Consider the following 17,392-nt stretch of genomic DNA (forward strand, 5'->3'; position numbering starts at 1 on the left):
TTTCCGCCTATTCGATTGTTTGCTTCCATAATGTCATAATTTTCCTATCTGGATAATGGACTTATCCTTTGAATGAAGCAGTTTACGTTGGTACCCAGTTAAAGCAGTTAAAACTTTATGAAGCAGTGACACTAACTTACATACGCTCAAACATGAAATTATATGTGATATATAGGGCATTGTACTGGTGTTGTTACGACAATACTGTTTCATCAAATGAAATAGTTTCCTTTTTTTAAATCATTATATAACAATATTGACAAAATGAGGGAAGATTTGTTATAAATATACAATGGGTTGTAATAGTTTTGATATTATATTCCATAAACCGATCGAGCAATTCGTCGATAGTTATTGCTATACTAAAAATACAAAGTTGATCAACAATCGATATTGAACATATGTTGAAATACAAAATAGTTTAAGACCTTTGAAATCAAGGCCTTTTTTCAGAATGCAAGGACTGCGGATTGTGTTATGGTTTTGTACATTGCGAAGGTAAGTTTTTTTCTTCAGTAACCTTATGAATTCATAGAGAAAAGCGATATTTGTAACAATGTCATATAAGCGAGAGGTTTAGTTAGCCATAAAACCGGGTTCAAACCACCGTTGTCTAAAAATGCCCGTTACCAAGCCAGGGATGTGGTAGTTGTTATCTCATAGTCCTTGTCTACATGTCTGTTGGCGATTATTTTTGTAGCACGTCAGTACTTCTGTTGTTCCGTGTTTTTCCTCTTATAGTTGAGGAATAACTATTAGTTTCTCTCAGTATTGGTTTGTGATTCGTATTTGTTAAAATTCAATCGATTTTTGATACCATTTTTGTCTTTGTTAAATACAGACGGTATCCTCAACACAGGAAATGTAGTAAATGTTATAGTGCTCTTCAACTTTTTACTTGTTTGGCTTTTTAAATATTTTGTTATGAGCGTCACTGATGAGTCTTATGTAGACAAAACGCGCGTATGGCGTACTAAATTATAACCCTGGTATTGTTGATAACTGGTATAGTTATAATATCAAAATGCTATATATCCAATGATTTTTCTCCGATAAAGTGTGTAGTTCAAGTATCACACGAATGTAAATAGATCAACATGGATAGAATATATTTATCATTATGTCCCTGAAAACCATTTTCAGATTATGATGACAACTTAGAATCAAACAATATATATAAAATTAAACTTTAACAACCTATCAATGACCAGTACCAAACTATACACCATATTTTCTCAAATCAAATAAAAAATGAAAAGTAAAAAAAACCCACAAATACCGACCTCCAAGGAAAATTCAAAATTGATAGTTCGTTATCAGATAAAAAAAAATCAAACTCAAACACACAAAACGAGAAAAAAAACACTGTCATATTCCTGACTTCCTTATTCTTTTGTAGAAAGTGTGTGAAGCATTATTTTATAGCTGGATGATCTAGTATCCGTATAACATCAGTTAAAAAGAATATACACATGCAAAAATTACAACCAACTTAACCTTGGAAAATATTACCAAATATGGAAAACTTAAAGTCATAAGAAACGCGTTACCGGTGAAAAATAATGTTCTTCCAATTCTTGAACCAATGCATACAATTCAAACATCATAAACTTAGTCTTCTGTGCTCGAAGTTATCATTTTTTTGTGTAAATTTCGCTATATAATTTTATAAGAGAAAATGTTCCCATCCATTGATAAGTAATATATTCAAATTTATAATACTAGTTCTCCATTTCCATTATCAATTTGAAAGTATTTCTTTGCAGTTGCATACACGCTGCATCATGATGTTCACATACCCAGCTAACACGTAACGCTAGTGAGTGTGCATATTAACATGGATATGCTCTTTAATATCTGGTAAAACAAGATGTCAGATAAGAAAATTTTACTAGTTGTATCCTTATACCGCTTTTGACATTTTGACTGATTGTGAATTTACATGACCTGGCTATGGTGCACGGATAATACGAGACGCAAACGCTATCGTCGCACCCAGTATTGCGTCATTCTTATGTCGTGCAATTCAATCAGTTTGTGTCAATCAGTCAACGAGATATGCACTTTGTTAACATAAAATTGACGTTATCAATTTGTTATACTATAAAATAAATTGGGTGACATGATTTAACATTTTTTTCATATTTTATTTACACCCTTTGTTTTTAAGTTCACACGAATGCACCATTACCAGTTGTGACTGATTCACCTATAACTACAAGTAAACCACATTCCAGTTCATGCGACATTGTTGCTATTTTTGACGCTGTTGCCAGAAACCAGTTTATCGAGAATTTGAATGCTACAACATGTCATAACGGCCAGGGCCGTCATGATAACGATGCTCTAGTTATGACACTGTGCAATGCACCTGAGAGTGCTAAGTGGATTGAGGGAGAACAGGTACAAATGTATACCACATGTATTAAGAAAAAATGCAAAATATCGGCAAAATGAAACGTAGTAAGTTTTGCAAGCTTAAACCAGTTAAATGCTCTTCAACTTTATACTTGTTTGGCTTTTGAACTATTTTGATCTAAGCGTCACCGATGAGTCTCATCTAGACAAAACGCGCGTTTTGGGATAGAAAAATTCACATTTCATGAACGAACAGAAGTCTTTTTCTTGAAATTTTATCACAGTATTCTTCATAATTGTATTATACCATAATTGTATTGAACATTCATGAAGTATCACTAAAATCATCAGACAAAATATAACGAATCATTCTACTTACTATAATCATGATAGTAACAACCAATGAATTGAATATCATAAAAATGTGGAACATGATTTTCCTTTTCGCAACAATAAGACCCTTTGATTTAGCGGCAAACTGTGTGAAGGCGAAATTTTTGTTTGTGAAAAGAAATCATCGTTGATTCAAGAATTAAGAGTTGTCTTATCAGACGCTCGTCTCCTAAAACATAAGACTTCAAAGGTTTTGCAAAATACAGTCTTAGATAATCATTTCTTTGGGTAGAAAATCCGTAGCATTTCGAACAATTTAAACGTAAGAAATTGTTAATATGTTAACAGTATCAAAGCGAATTCAATGTTTGTCTTTGTTTTTAGGGTGTTTTAAGGGGTGTCGATGCAGCCATATTTTCAATTTGTTATGACGAATTTTAGATTACGGGTTAAATTAACAAACACATTTTTACGAAAAGGGTTTATAAGAAACAAAAACAATAAAACAAAACTTACCATTTTCTATTAATATCCAACATTTGCAATGAACTTGCATTCCAAAAATACCAGAGGGACAATCAAACTAATAAATCGAAGGTATACTGACAACGCCATGGTTAAAAATGAAAAAGATAAACGGAAAAATAATACACTAGACAGAATAAGCAACACGAACCCCACCAAAAACTGGGGTGATCTGAGGTGCTCCGGAAGGGTAAGCAGATTCTGCTCCAAAGATATACAATAACAAAGTATCAGAAACAGTATACCAGGCTGTCTCTCCTTTCGTCGATAGTAACAGATAATACATAGAATCAATCGATCATGGTAGAACAAGGAAGCTAGCAATTATTTCCGTAAAGCTCACGCTACAGCATGTGTAGTATCTGTATTTTCATATGATCTTAAATGGTATTATGATTATATGAAAATTTTAGAAAAAAAAATCCTAAAATAAAAATATGTGTTTCTGAATATTCAGCCTGGATTAGTATGCATGTAACAAGGCTACAAAATGCGTTACATTGAGTATTTTGTTGAAACAGCAAGTAGTTCAATAAAGGATTAACGAATGTTAAATGTACCTTTTTTCTCACTATATAAATAAAAATTCGGGCCAACACAAAAGTACGACTAAGTAGGTTCGTTATATCACCGGGTGAAACAAGCAGTGACGTTGACCCAGTGATTGCATAGTAACTCATAATAAACACAGGGGCAGAAAATCCTTAGTTATTGGAAAATTCATAGTTTTGTTCCCATTCAATTTATATATATAACTTTACAATGAAAATAAATATTAAAAGATGTAGTATTAGTGCCGATGAGACAACTCTCAATCTAAGTGATAATTTGTAAAATTAAACCATTATAAGTCAAATTACGGTCTTCAACAAAGATTTCTGACTTACACCGAACAACAAGCTATAAAGGGCCTAAAAATGACCAGTGTAAAACAACTATTCAAACGGGAAAAACTAATAGTCTAATCTATATAAAAAACAGTACGAGAAACATTTATGAACCACATCTAAAAACGACAACCTATGAGTATCAGATATCTGACGTAAAACAAGCGCTGCAGGTTTAAACGTTAAATGTATGACAACAATTAAGGATGGTGTACTACTTGAAAAAATTACCTTGCACAAATGTCATGTGAAAATAACAAAGACAACCTGTTTTGGTCACATTTTATTTTGAAATGAAAAAAAATCTCTTCAACGCAATACATCTTGATATTATATTGACAATCAGCTAGATTAAAATTTTGGTACAATAACATATTGAATGAACTCGTTACTTTACAGTATAAAATGAGAATGGAAATTGGTAATGTGTCAAAGTAACAACAACCCGACAGTAGCAGGAGTAGAGAATACATATTTGTGTTTTCTGTAGGTATTGAAACCAAGATTTAATCCACCATTGTCTGTAAAAGGAAATGCATGTATCAAGTCAGGATGTGTTTTAGTCGATTTTAGTCTCTGATGCATGATTTTTTATTATTAATTGGCTTTGGCTTTTTACTAGCTGTCAGTAACTGCGAGTACTCTCAAATCGTATTTTCTTGTTAATTCGACCTGTTGATACTGTTTTTTAAGCTCTTTTGTTATTTTTTATTTATATGGATCTTGTCTGTACACCAGCTTTGATTATTTGTAATATCTTCAATTTTTCAATTATTCTTACAACATTTATATAAACTTCAAGATTATAAAAAACGGGTTTTTTTCAAAAGTGAACATTGATTGGTTAGATATTTCTCAGTGATGTCCTGTGTTTGAATTTATTTGTTAGCTTTTTGGTCATGAATGTTTGTCTCTAATATTTAATTAACTGTGATTTTGTATTCAGATATCGCAGATCAAATTTATTCGTTTATTGTTTAATCATACGTTTTTTGATTGAGTTATGTCTGCCAATTGATATTTTATCGTATTTTTTTCTATGTCGTGATGTTATGCTATTGTTTCAGAAAAAAGGAGAAGGTTTGGATCCATTAAAATGTTTAATCCCGCTGCAAATGTTTGCACCTGTCCTAAGTCAGGAATCTGATGTACAGTAGTTGTCGTTTGTTTATGTAATATATACGTGTTTCTCGTTTTTCGTTTTGTTTATATAAATTAGACCGTTGGTTTTCCCGTTTGAATGGTTTTACACTTAGTCTAGTAGTTTCGGGGCCCTTTATAGCTTGTTGTTCGGTGTGAGCCAAGGCTCTGTGTTGAAGGCCGTACTTTAACCTATAATGGTTTACTTTTTAAATTGTTATTTGGATGGAGAGTTGTCTCATTAGCACTCACACCACATCTTCCTAAACCAATCAAGTCAGGAATATGATAATTGTTTATATTCGTTAGATGTGTTCACTGAACTAGTACACAGTTTTGTTTAGGAGCCAGCTGAGGACCATCTCCGTGTGTGTGATTTCCTCGATGCGTTAAAGACCAATCGGTGGACTCCGGCTGTTGTCTGCTCTTTGATCGGGTAGTTGTTGCTTTGACATATTTCCCATTTCCATTCTCAATTGTATTTTGATATTGCCATTTAATGAGAGCTTTTATTTTTAAACTTACTGTACAGTTCAGTATTTTTTGTTATTCTGTGTTTACGTTACTGTTTCAATCATGGTGGAAATTAAAGTTTTAGTGATTTTAAAATAATGCATCTATGTTTATCTGCTTTAATACAAGTGTCTCATTATTTTCGATTTTTCTTTCGATAAACATAATAAAAAATTGTTAATTATATACTTTTACTATTACCAGGTTCTTTTGAGGGATGGCACATGCTCAAAATCAGCAAAACCATATACGCCAATATTTTACCATGAAGGAAATGTTAGACTTGCAGGCATACTTATATCATGCAGCGGGAGTGAAATACGGGTAGGTTATTTCATTGTAATACAGAAAGTAATTTTCAACAGATAAATAACAAATCAAAATGTACAACTAATATTGTTTGGAAATAAATACATGTAAATGAGAAAATACAATGTACATAATGTTAATTCAAACGAAAATAAAAATATCAAAATAGCTCATCAGAGAGACAAAGTTTATAAGTGTGTACGCCTGACGAAAGATTTTCTACAAAAAGACTTGTCAGTGACGCCTGAATCCCATATGAAGAACGAATATATTCACCGGAAAAAAAATGAAGAAATATACATTAATCTTTCTTGAAAACCATTTGCTTAGTGTTTCACAGAAAACCAAAGCACCTTGCTTTGTCTATATTGATAATTCCTTATTAAGTCAAAATGCGGCTTGGAATACCGAACAAACAAATAATGCACGAAAAAAAGTGCGTTTTTGGCAAACTTACTTTTTTGAAAATTTGAAATACTTTTATTTTTTTCTCCTTATAGACTACTTTCGAGTTCGATGCATTTTCGTCAAAATCTTTGGTTTAAGTGAACATTATTCTTGCGTTTAGAGGCATCGTCACTTCCGTTTCTATGTTGACAGGTGGTTTTAAAACTATCATGCTATATTGCACGAACTATTCGTCAAATTGAAATCTAATAATTGACAACCAGCACTGCTGTCATTAGGGAATTGTGATTTAGCACCTACATAACAAACTTTATTTCTAGTTTATCCTGCATGATGACGATCACTAAGACGCTTGATTAACGTTAATAGTGATAAAGGCGAACTCCTCTAGCTGGCAAACGGCATTATAAAGGCGAGCATAATTGTCGAGTTTCTTCCGGTGACGAACAAACTCGAAAGTTGTCTATTCGTTTTACTTTAAATATTACTGCTTTTAAAAACAAAACTTGGATCTTCGGAAGATAATATACACTATCGAAATTAACTTGTTTAGGGGCCAACTGAAGGACGCCTCCGGGTGCGGGAATATCTCGCTACATTGAAGATCTGTTAGTGACCTTCTGCTGTTGTTTTTTCTATGGTCGGGTTGCTGTCTCTTCGACACATTTCCCATTGCCATTCTCAATTTCATATAGACCCAGATAAACAATAAATAATTTCTAAAGTAAATTAAGAATGTACGTACGTTCCAATTTTTTAACGAGCAGCTCATGTTAAAGAATCTTATAAAAAAACAGTGAAAGAATGCATACGTGTCGGCATCCCCGTGTCACGCAACGCTACACTAAATGACCATAGATAATCATTGTCATCCGTCAAAGAAAAATATTGGAGAGGACATTAACCTTCAAAGATTAAAAATTAAAATTTTTATATTCTTTGTTTCGGCTATAACCATATGTTTTTTTTTGTATTTGACAGTATTTCTTTCAAGAGTGTGATACAACTCCAGTGGTTCGACATGTGAATTCAAATGGTATCGAGAGGATACATGTGCTAACATGGACTTAAAACAAAAAACAAGAATAAAAACAATTTAGTACATATGTTAATTTTTATTGTATTAGAAGAATGTATTGTACCCGTTTATGCGTTTCAGAATACATTTTGAATAAATAGAGGGAATTATCGTGCTCAAATATAATGACCGGCTGTCTCTCTGATAACGAAAGTATCACACCACATGCCAATTCAGACTCGGCGAAATTTTCATGACATTGTAATATCATTACGTTTGGAGGACGTGTTTTTAAAGAAAACAATCGACATTCCCACTGGTGCAATAAAACAGGAATTTGCTTAGAAAGAGGAGTTAGCAGTATCCTTTAACTAAAATTTCCGCTATCTTGACTAAAAACTTGACATTGACAATGAGGGTCGGTTGGAAACATAATTCAGTTGAAAACTTTCATTTTCTATGTAGCAAAATACAAACAGCCAACATAATATATACAGAGTGTCTAAGGGATTGTATTGTTTATCGTGGTTTCTTTGATAGATGATTGCTGCGCACAAGGAAGCTATTAACCAAAAGTTTTAAGTGTTGAAGTTGATGACATTCCTTTGTAATTTTTACGGACATTTTTATGAGTTGGTTACCGTTATGGAATATCCGTTTCCAAGACGATAACAGATATGCTCCTTATGTCGTAACTACTATACCCTTTCCTTGTAATGAATGTGACGGTTTTGTGACTTACTGAATTATACTATTTACAGGACGTGTAATAACATAAGCAACATAACTGGTGCCACATTCCAAAGCACTTGAGATCTCTTCAGTTTTTGGTGGGGTTCGTGTTGCTTAGTCTTTAGTTTTCTATGTTGTGTCTTCTGTTCTTTTCTTTGCCTGTTTTTCTTTATATTTTTAGCGATTGCGTTGTCAGTATATTTTCCAATCTATGAGTTTGACTGCCCCTCTGCTATCTTTTGTCCCTCTTTTCTGTCCAAATGTCGTAACTACTATCATGTCTCCTTTTCCCGAATGTGACCCATAACTAGGATAATTATCTAGTTTCTTTTGACATGAGCAACATCACGGATGCCTATTTTCAAAGAAGATCTGCATACCCTTCCGAAGCACCTGAATATACTCCAGGTTTTGGTGGGAAAAGAGTTGCTCAGTCTTCATTTTTCTATGTTGTGTTTGTTAGCTATTGTTTGTCAGTTCGATTTTTTCTTATATAGCCATAAGAAAGAAAAAACGGACAAACAAACATTAGTTAACAAAAATCAGTTTATTTTCGACTTTTTAGTTAAAATGTCCCTCTGGTATCTTTCGACTTTCTTTTGAGGAAAACACACTTTGGGAATATATTATATCAAACAAATAACTTATCCATGATCAAGAAAACAGGTCTGATGTAAGTTCGGACACAGGTCAACAATTATTGGTTGAACAAATATTTTGAAAAATTGATATAAATGCAAAGGTCTGAAAACCAAATGTTACAAAAATCACTTTCTACTTATACATGTTATAGTTCTTACTAGGTAAAACGAAAATTGTAGGAAAATCAATTATTTTTTCAAAGCTACATGATGTTTTATTTATTTTAGATTTAAAATATATAATTGAAATATATAATCATTTGACAACATTTTTTGATAAATACAAACTTTGCAGAAGGTTTGGCCTTTAAAACTAAAACTTATTTTACATGTTCCAGCAGAGAACGAATACCACGACAAAATAGTATGTTGCGTAATGTCAAGATTGGATGCAAATATATTTTGGGTAATTATCTTGTTATATACGATAGAGATGGATAAATAAAAAATAGAAACAATTTCGAATTACATATTATAATGGTAGTTTTAGTTGTAATTAAATAAATGGTAATGCAATAACACCGTATGTATGGAAAAGAAAAGCAAAAGCTTGATATAAATTTCTGTTTTTGAATTGTCTCAATATCTTTGACTGTCTGTTCTCGATGGTATTATTAGAATAGTATCTAGAACTTCATTCGATAGAGGTATCTAAATACTATTAAAAAGAGTTTCTACTCAGGCATATCTTCTCTTCCTTGTCTGTGTTAGACTTTAGTTTTTTGTCCTTTTGTGGATTTATCAACTCTCCAAAATTTGGATTTTCAAATATTGAGCTTCACTTAAGAGACATAGGTGTTCAAATACGTATTCGTTGCATTTATAGTGGTGTCGTCAATTTAATTAGAGTGCTTGATTTATTCTTCAACCAACACATTTTCTTTAAACTGTTTAAATATTTTCCACTTTGAATTGATGTTCCATATTGGATATTAATTGTTTTGTGGTTTAAATTACAAATTTTGTGTCGTGTATGATGGAGAGGCTCAAAGTATCCGGTACGATGGTATGTGGTTCAATTGTTTATGCATGGTGCAATGAGTGTGGCATAATATTACATCATAGTTATTGTGCATCAATTAAATGGTATGGGATATTAAACCGTCGACTGTACCAACTACCATTGATTTCCTTTGACATGGTGGAACAGGTAAGCTACGTCTTTGGTTATTACTGATTCTTGATTTAAAAAGACTTGTATGCAGATTTTGGCAAAACTACGAAATCAAATGTGGAAAAAACAAATTTTTTTTTCAATCCATGAAAATTAAGAACACAAATATAAATAAATAAACAGCCATTTAGGCAAAACAAGTATTCTAACCAAAGTGTGTGATTCAAGACTCTAGCATATATTTAATATTGGAAGTTATTGATTCATCACGACTGTAAGTTTTACCCTGAAATTCACCGGAAAAACCTTTTCTAGAAGTAAGACTGATAAAAAAAAGTTATATGATGGAAGTACTTATGCTGTTCTACGATGGAACTTTTAAACCGTTCTAAACAATTTAAGGTTAAAATGTTTGGACGGTTTTGAGGTCTAACTGTCAAAAATTAATTCGACCTGTTTGTTTTTTTAAAATAACGAGAGACAAAGACGGAGTCCTCATAACAATAAGAAAATAAATAGAAACCAGAATTTACCAAAAATCTACCAATGAATCAATCATCATAAATTTGCAGCAGTGTACTTGTAACTTTACGGTTTTAAATGGAAACTGTCATGCCGAAAAGTATACGATTTTTCCGAAATAAGAATATATATATGTAAGAACAAGTACCAACATTTATTTCCAATATAGGCCTATATATTTGCCAAAATTCTATTGTTCTTGGCCAAACCTTACTAAATTACAGTATCTATTTAAATCAAAGTCTATTTTACATATTAAAAAATTGTGTAACTACATAAAATCTGCGTGGTCAATCAGATCACATATTGTTACTTAATGTTATTTGCTTTCTTGTAATGATTTATATGTATTGTTCTCTGCTGTTTATCATTTGTCATGTTGTAAATATGTTTTTCGTTGCTATAGCATATATATGCTTTTTGCAATAAAGTATTCATTCAATATAATACAGACTACGTCCTCTTCCACATGTATCATACGTCTCATATCATTTAGATTAAATATTTGTTTTCATACGTTAATACACAGCTTTTGTCTAGACTAAACTTACTAGGACGTGGATCTGCCACTGAAAGCTTATGCGACCAAGGACTGAGTTTATTTACCGGTACATAATTTTATATTGTACATTGAATAAAAATAGTACAGCCAAATGTTTTATTCATTTAAAATTTATGTTCAAGAACACACATTAAGCATTTAACATGGCATATTTTTTTTTAAATAACTTTTTGAATATTTCTGTTCATTTTAGATGAGAAACATAGTTTTGTTCACTCTTCTTTGTTCTATACCAGTAGTATATCTCGCCGGCGGCAGTAAGTGTAATTTGAACAAAATGTAAAACTGTTATCTATGATGAGTTTATTTACCTAATTAAGAATCATAATATTATTTAACTTCTCTTCAACATGTACAGATGCACAGCTAGGTATTGCATAAAGCACTTTAAGTATGCAGAAAAAAAAACATTGCATCAATCTGACTAGTACTTATTTTACTCCTTACAGTAAAAATAGAAATATATCAACAAATATACAAACAAAAAATTAAGAAAAAGCAACAGAATTATAGGATGGACAATAGCTCGCTAGATTACAGATGACATTAAAACATTTTAAAAATTCAGAAATTAAGTATATTGCATACACTTGTGTACTTAGTTTGCAAATATCATCTTGTTTATATAATATTTTCTCTGTTATTAAAGCGTCCATCATAGTTCACGAAGACATTGTTTCGTCATGCACATCATTATGTAGACATATGTTTTTTTGTTTTATCCAAACTGGGCCATCTTTTGTTTTTTTAACTGTAGTCAAATGCATTATTTGACTTTAATTAAAGTTTATAAGGCATATTAAAATTTCAAAAGGATTTGTATGAAGCATAATTATGTTTAAATGTCACACTCTATCGGCTTTGGCACATTAGTATATTATAGGATTAAACACATTTTTTTTCTAGAGGTGTAAACCGGGGCGATTAACTCACAAACTGAATAAAAGTCCTCAGGACTTTTATGTAAAATATGTTATCAAAAATAGTGTTTAATCCTTATAATTCTTAAGCCAAATATTCGCAATTTTCTATTAAAATATTTTTGTGTAAAGGCTACTATAGGCCTATATAATTACCATCACATGCACAACTGACAGGTCGTAACTAATGAGTTGGCCGCCATATTGACTTTTCATAATACATTAATGTTCTATAAATGCAACGGAGATTAAAATGAAATAGCACCTACTTCCAAAACGTCATTTTAATGAGATATTATCCGAATTTGAAGCGTACACGTAAAGAAATAAGTTTGTATTCGTATGACGTCGTCTTTGCGAAATCATTCATGAATTTTCGCGCAATTTTATTTAGATTTTTTTTATACATTTTTCGAAGCTTTAGTACATTCATTTTATTTAGATTTTGTTATATATGCATTACAAAAGAAACAACTGTTATGAATTTGTGTTTTAATATGTAATTGCTGAAATATCAGTTTCCCTGCAAGAATGTGTATCGCGCATGAATTACAAAAGTAGTTTCGGAAACATGGTTTATCAAAGTGTAATCCAAGAGAAAAAAACTTATTGACCAATCCAATTCCAGGTTTTTACAGATATGCAAATCAAATAAGAAAGATATATATATTTCTACATATACGTGAATCAACCTAAACTAAATATTACTTTTTTTTTATTTATTTAGGTCAGCATCAGCATAACAATGACTGTTCAAGAGGATCAGATACATGGCAAACATGTTATGACTGCTACTGTAATCATCATCATTCGTCTGGTATGTTTATCTACCGTTGTGAACATGAACATAATTGCACTTCTTTTCTGATCCGTAGCATCAAACGCAAACGTATTTATGAACAAAAACTAAAAAAACATAACTATGGGAAACAACTCAGCTCGACCAGTGCAGTAAATTTATATTTCTTTTATAATACAACTGTCCTCAATCACTTTATCATCGCACCAAGAGCGCTGCAGCATACATGTCTGACAACCATATCAACAACAAAAAATATGAAATATAATTCCTTCGTATCATTAAACAATATTTACATGATATTTTTTCAAGATCTGCAGAAAAAAAGCAATTCATAGGTTCTTTGACGGGCATGAGATCTTGATCTCTCTTCATTTATCATCCCTTTCCGACGGACTTTTATCGCAAACGGTTTATAGGGAGTGTTGAAAATTCCTAGACCGGAGATCGAACCAGGAACCTTTGGGTTTGTAATCCGATGCGCTTATCAATACACCAATACACAACGGCTTTCATAAAGTTGTTTTAAGAAGTTAACATTTGTAAAGGAACTTAACACATGATATTTTATTTAATTATCTCCCCTTTTCAGCATGCAACCACTGTAGACATTGTGATATACAATGCCCTGGTAAGTTCTATTCATACTTTAAATAGGATAATTTTTCTTTTATCAATTGGCAATTAGCAAAGAAAATTTTACAAATGATTATTAATTATTCCAAATGAGTATGTTTTACCCTTATCCTTACTTGTACACGATTATTTTGAAAATATCTACATAGGCTCGAGGGTACAAACACATCAGCAAAAATTGAAAAAATTGTTTTACATTACAAATTGTATTTAATACTCAATTAGTTATTACTTTATGATATGGTACCAAATTCATACAAACAAATCAATTCGTTTTGGCCCCAGAGGTCTTTTAAAATGTAAATATCATTGAAAAAGCTCCAAATTATCTCCTTATGGCGAACAAATTTAAATAACTTTTTTAACTCATCGGTGACCTATATCTTTTTTTTTCAAATGAACTGAACTTATACTAAAATATTGTAAAATTTAGCAATTTCTGTGATTAAGTCCTTTATTAATTTTGATTTTACCTTTTTTTCTTCTATTTGTTCAACAGAAAAAAAGTATCTGAACAAAATTGCATGATTATTTCAAAGGCAGACATTGAGCTTAAATGAACGATAACTCAGTATTTCCATTAAGTATAGGATAAAGTTCATTTATAGAAAAAAAAAAACGTGAAATCCAATATTTGAAAAACAAATTGGATTTAGACCTGCGAGCCACCTTTCGTGTGCAAGATTGAAGGCTAAATCTAAAGTTTGTTTTAGTCCGTCTTCAAACAAATATTGAACCAGTGTTGCTCTCTACCTGCAAACATTCAATTTCAGTCACACAGTATCGCTGAGTTGAAAAATCAGTATTCCTATAAGCTTTTACATTTTATTGAAGATAAAACCAACCCACCAATCACTACTCATGTTCCTTTAACTACAATTGAGCCACATACCAAACTATGCGATATTGTGAAAATATTCGACGCTGTCGCAAGAAACCAGTTCATCCACAATTCAACAGCTGCAATATGTCAGAACGATAATGAACACCATGATAATGATGCTTTAGTTATGACACTGTGCAACGCACCTGGCAGTGCAAATTGGATTGAAGGAGAACAGGTAGCATGATTAACATAAGCAACACGACGGGTTCCACATGTGGAGCAGGATCTGCTTACTCTTCCAGAGCACATGGGATCATCCCTAGTTTTTGGTGGGGTTCGTGTTGCTAAGTCTTTAGTTTTCTGTGTAGTGTCCTCTGTACTTTTATTTGTCTGTTTGTCTGTTTGTCTTCTTATTTTTAGCCAAAGCGTTGTCAGTTATTTTCTATCTATGAATTTGACTCTCCGTCTGGTATCTTTTGTCCCTCTTTTAATTATGGAGTGATAAATCAGTTATGGTGAAGAAATTGAAGGTCTAATTGACTGCATGATCGAAAAATAAATTGAAAAAAAGCATTTACCTAAGATAAGCCGATCTCGAACAGGATCTGATTCTTGTGTGAAAAAAACGTTTCGATATCAATATGGTCCGCGAGACAAGTTGCTGAAGTATTAAGATTTGGGGTTTCGGTCCGTGTTGTCTCGTGACTAGTAAATAACATCCACAAAGACACGGAGACGACCCTTTGGTACATCTTGTCTTTCTGCATCAGTGCTTGAATAAAAAATATGCTGCAACTAGCTAATGAGGTGTCAACCGAAATTAACAATAATTATATCTGACCTATTTTAAATACAAAACGCGCTTTAGGTTACGATATAATTCAAGGTGTATGTAATTTGACTTTAACATATGATATACGATATTAACGGAAGATTTGCGACTTTAGACATCAAAGAGGCGTCGCACAGCTAACTATTGACGATTTAAAATGCTGCTTTTGCCTTTTCTGATGTATCCATCAAAGAAGTATCACATTTCGTTATTTGTATCAATTTTGATAAAATGCCTTTTTCAACAGGTTCTGTTGAGTAGTGGTACATGCTCACAATCAGCTAAACCCTACACACCAATATTCTACCATCTTGAAAATGTAAGACGGGCAGGTATACTTATAGCATGTGATGGAAATGAGATCAGGGTAGGTGACATATATATGATTACTCTCAACTACGACAAAAAAAACACTACTAATATCCCACAAATAATTGGGAATTTTTTTATTAGATGAAAGCTTAGAAACATGTGATCGTTACGCTTTTCTAACTATAATTTAAGTATAGTACATAAAAAAAATCAATGACTATAACAACAGATAAAATAACATTGACGGTAAAAACGTAACTGCACCATATGAATTGCGCATTTCGTAAAAAAATAACAATTCATAAGTGCTCGAGGACAAACCATAAGAAAATCAAAAACTTATCAAACAAATGATGATCTTATTAACAAACACACAAAATATTAAAACGTAAAACCAAAGGTGGGCATGAAATACAATTGTATGAGGAGATATGTTCCTCATTTAAATAATTTCAAGAAATATGTCACAGCAAATAATGTAAACAATGTAAATACGACAACGTAATCAGTTGGTTCCCTTTACAATATAAAGCTTCATTTTTATTGTCTGATGCAAACTAGATATCCGCCTGTTTTATGATGTTTCTTCTTCAGTATTTCCACCAGGAATGCGATACAACCCCAGTGGTGAAGCATGTGAATCCAACGCAAATAGACAGAATACACGTGCTGACATGGAGTTAAACTTACAGAATGTTTTCAATATGTCAGATTTTATTTCATTAACAAAATTGAATAAGAGGAAATCAAATGTTGTTAATTTATCTAATATTGTTGACTCAATTTTAGATGTAGACGAAACGCGCGTCTGGCGTATAAAATTATAATCCTGGTACTTTTGATAACTATTAAAACCACCTTATAGAGAGTTCCTACTATAGCAAATACACATAGTCATTTACAGTGCAAGTACACAGACAGATTTTATTGGTCTATTATGCCGGCCTGAGTACTCGGAGTTTTCCACCAACTGTTCCGAGTACACAGTTATCGTCCCTTGATTTTCGTTGTCCACGAATAAAGTTCCTAGTGTGGATAGTGTGTTACTTATCAATCTTTTGTATACCCCTTCCAAATCTATTTATTCATGGTTTAAGCCTCAAACAGCAATTAGGAGTATACAATTACACTGTGAAAAAAAAAATTGATTCATGAATTTTAAAGGAAAGTAGTGATTTGGTCCAGCTCAAAAAGGTTAAAAATAAGTATTTTGGACGCTGTCAAAAGATTTCAAGACCCCCGGAACATAAATTTGTCCATATTTTAATTTAGAGCCGATGAAGTTTTCTATAATTTTGATATAATTTGTCCCAAAAGTAGTAAATAACACTGTAAAAATATTATTAAGCAAGCGCAGGTGAGATTTTTTTTAATCTCCATTAATTGTCTAAAAGAAATGCACTTCGAAATAACTGTGTACTTGGACCAACTGTCGGTAGTAAAACTGACAATCCTGGCAATCCAAGTTGATGTCGTGCGCCAATGTCTTCTATCTGTCTTCACGATAAGGGACAGTGGCATTATAGAACAACACAAGAACAAACTTCAACAAGAGCACAACTCATTAAGTCGATGCAAAGCACAAACTAACAACAAATGACAAACAGTACAAATCTCGTTCAAGCTAGTTCAAGGCCAAAAACGACTTATAAAAATTATGCATCTAAGACTAAACAAATGTTGAATAGAAATTGGCACTTAAATGTGCCTTATCGCCGGTTATGTCTTTAGTTTTTGGTTGACTTTATTGTAATAGGAGTAGAGTGTTCCATCTAAAAAGTTTGTATTGATTGTAGATGATCTTTCGGTTTCTACCAATGTATCGAACTTGTGTGGCAAGACTCTTGCAGATATAGAACCGGGTATCTGTTCAAGACTCTCATCTATATCTTTTACAGAATATTGACCTTTACAAAAGTTTTCTGTTTTTTTTTGTTATTGCTCGATTCCTTCAATTTGCTTGTTAGCTGCACTGCCTCCTGGTTACTACAGTCAAAAACAATTA

At 32.2% G+C, this 17,392-nt stretch overlaps 2 protein-coding genes across 2 annotated transcripts; both read left to right on the top strand.

The window, feature by feature from the left end:
- The first annotated feature begins 1,251 nt into the window (after positions 1-1,251).
- On the top strand, positions 1,252-7,552 carry LOC134694409 (uncharacterized). Its single transcript, XM_063555419.1, has 4 exons — positions 1,252-1,258; positions 2,171-2,403; positions 5,961-6,080; positions 7,455-7,552. Exons 1-4 carry the CDS (start codon positions 1,252-1,254, stop codon positions 7,542-7,544), a joined length of 450 nt encoding a protein of 149 aa, XP_063411489.1. The 3' UTR covers positions 7,545-7,552.
- Positions 7,553-10,002: 2,450 nt separating this feature from the next.
- On the top strand, positions 10,003-16,114 carry LOC134694410 (uncharacterized). The gene is made up of 7 exons (XM_063555420.1): positions 10,003-10,014; positions 11,256-11,319; positions 12,710-12,799; positions 13,374-13,412; positions 14,252-14,478; positions 15,323-15,442; positions 15,982-16,114. Exons 1-7 carry the CDS (start codon positions 10,003-10,005, stop codon positions 16,069-16,071), a joined length of 642 nt encoding a protein of 213 aa, XP_063411490.1. The 3' UTR covers positions 16,072-16,114.
- Positions 16,115-17,392: the final 1,278 nt, after the last annotated feature.

The sequence above is a fragment of the Mytilus trossulus genome, chromosome 13, assembly GCF_036588685.1.
Source record: "Mytilus trossulus isolate FHL-02 chromosome 13, PNRI_Mtr1.1.1.hap1, whole genome shotgun sequence".
NCBI classification, from domain to species: domain Eukaryota; kingdom Metazoa; phylum Mollusca; class Bivalvia; order Mytilida; family Mytilidae; genus Mytilus; species Mytilus trossulus.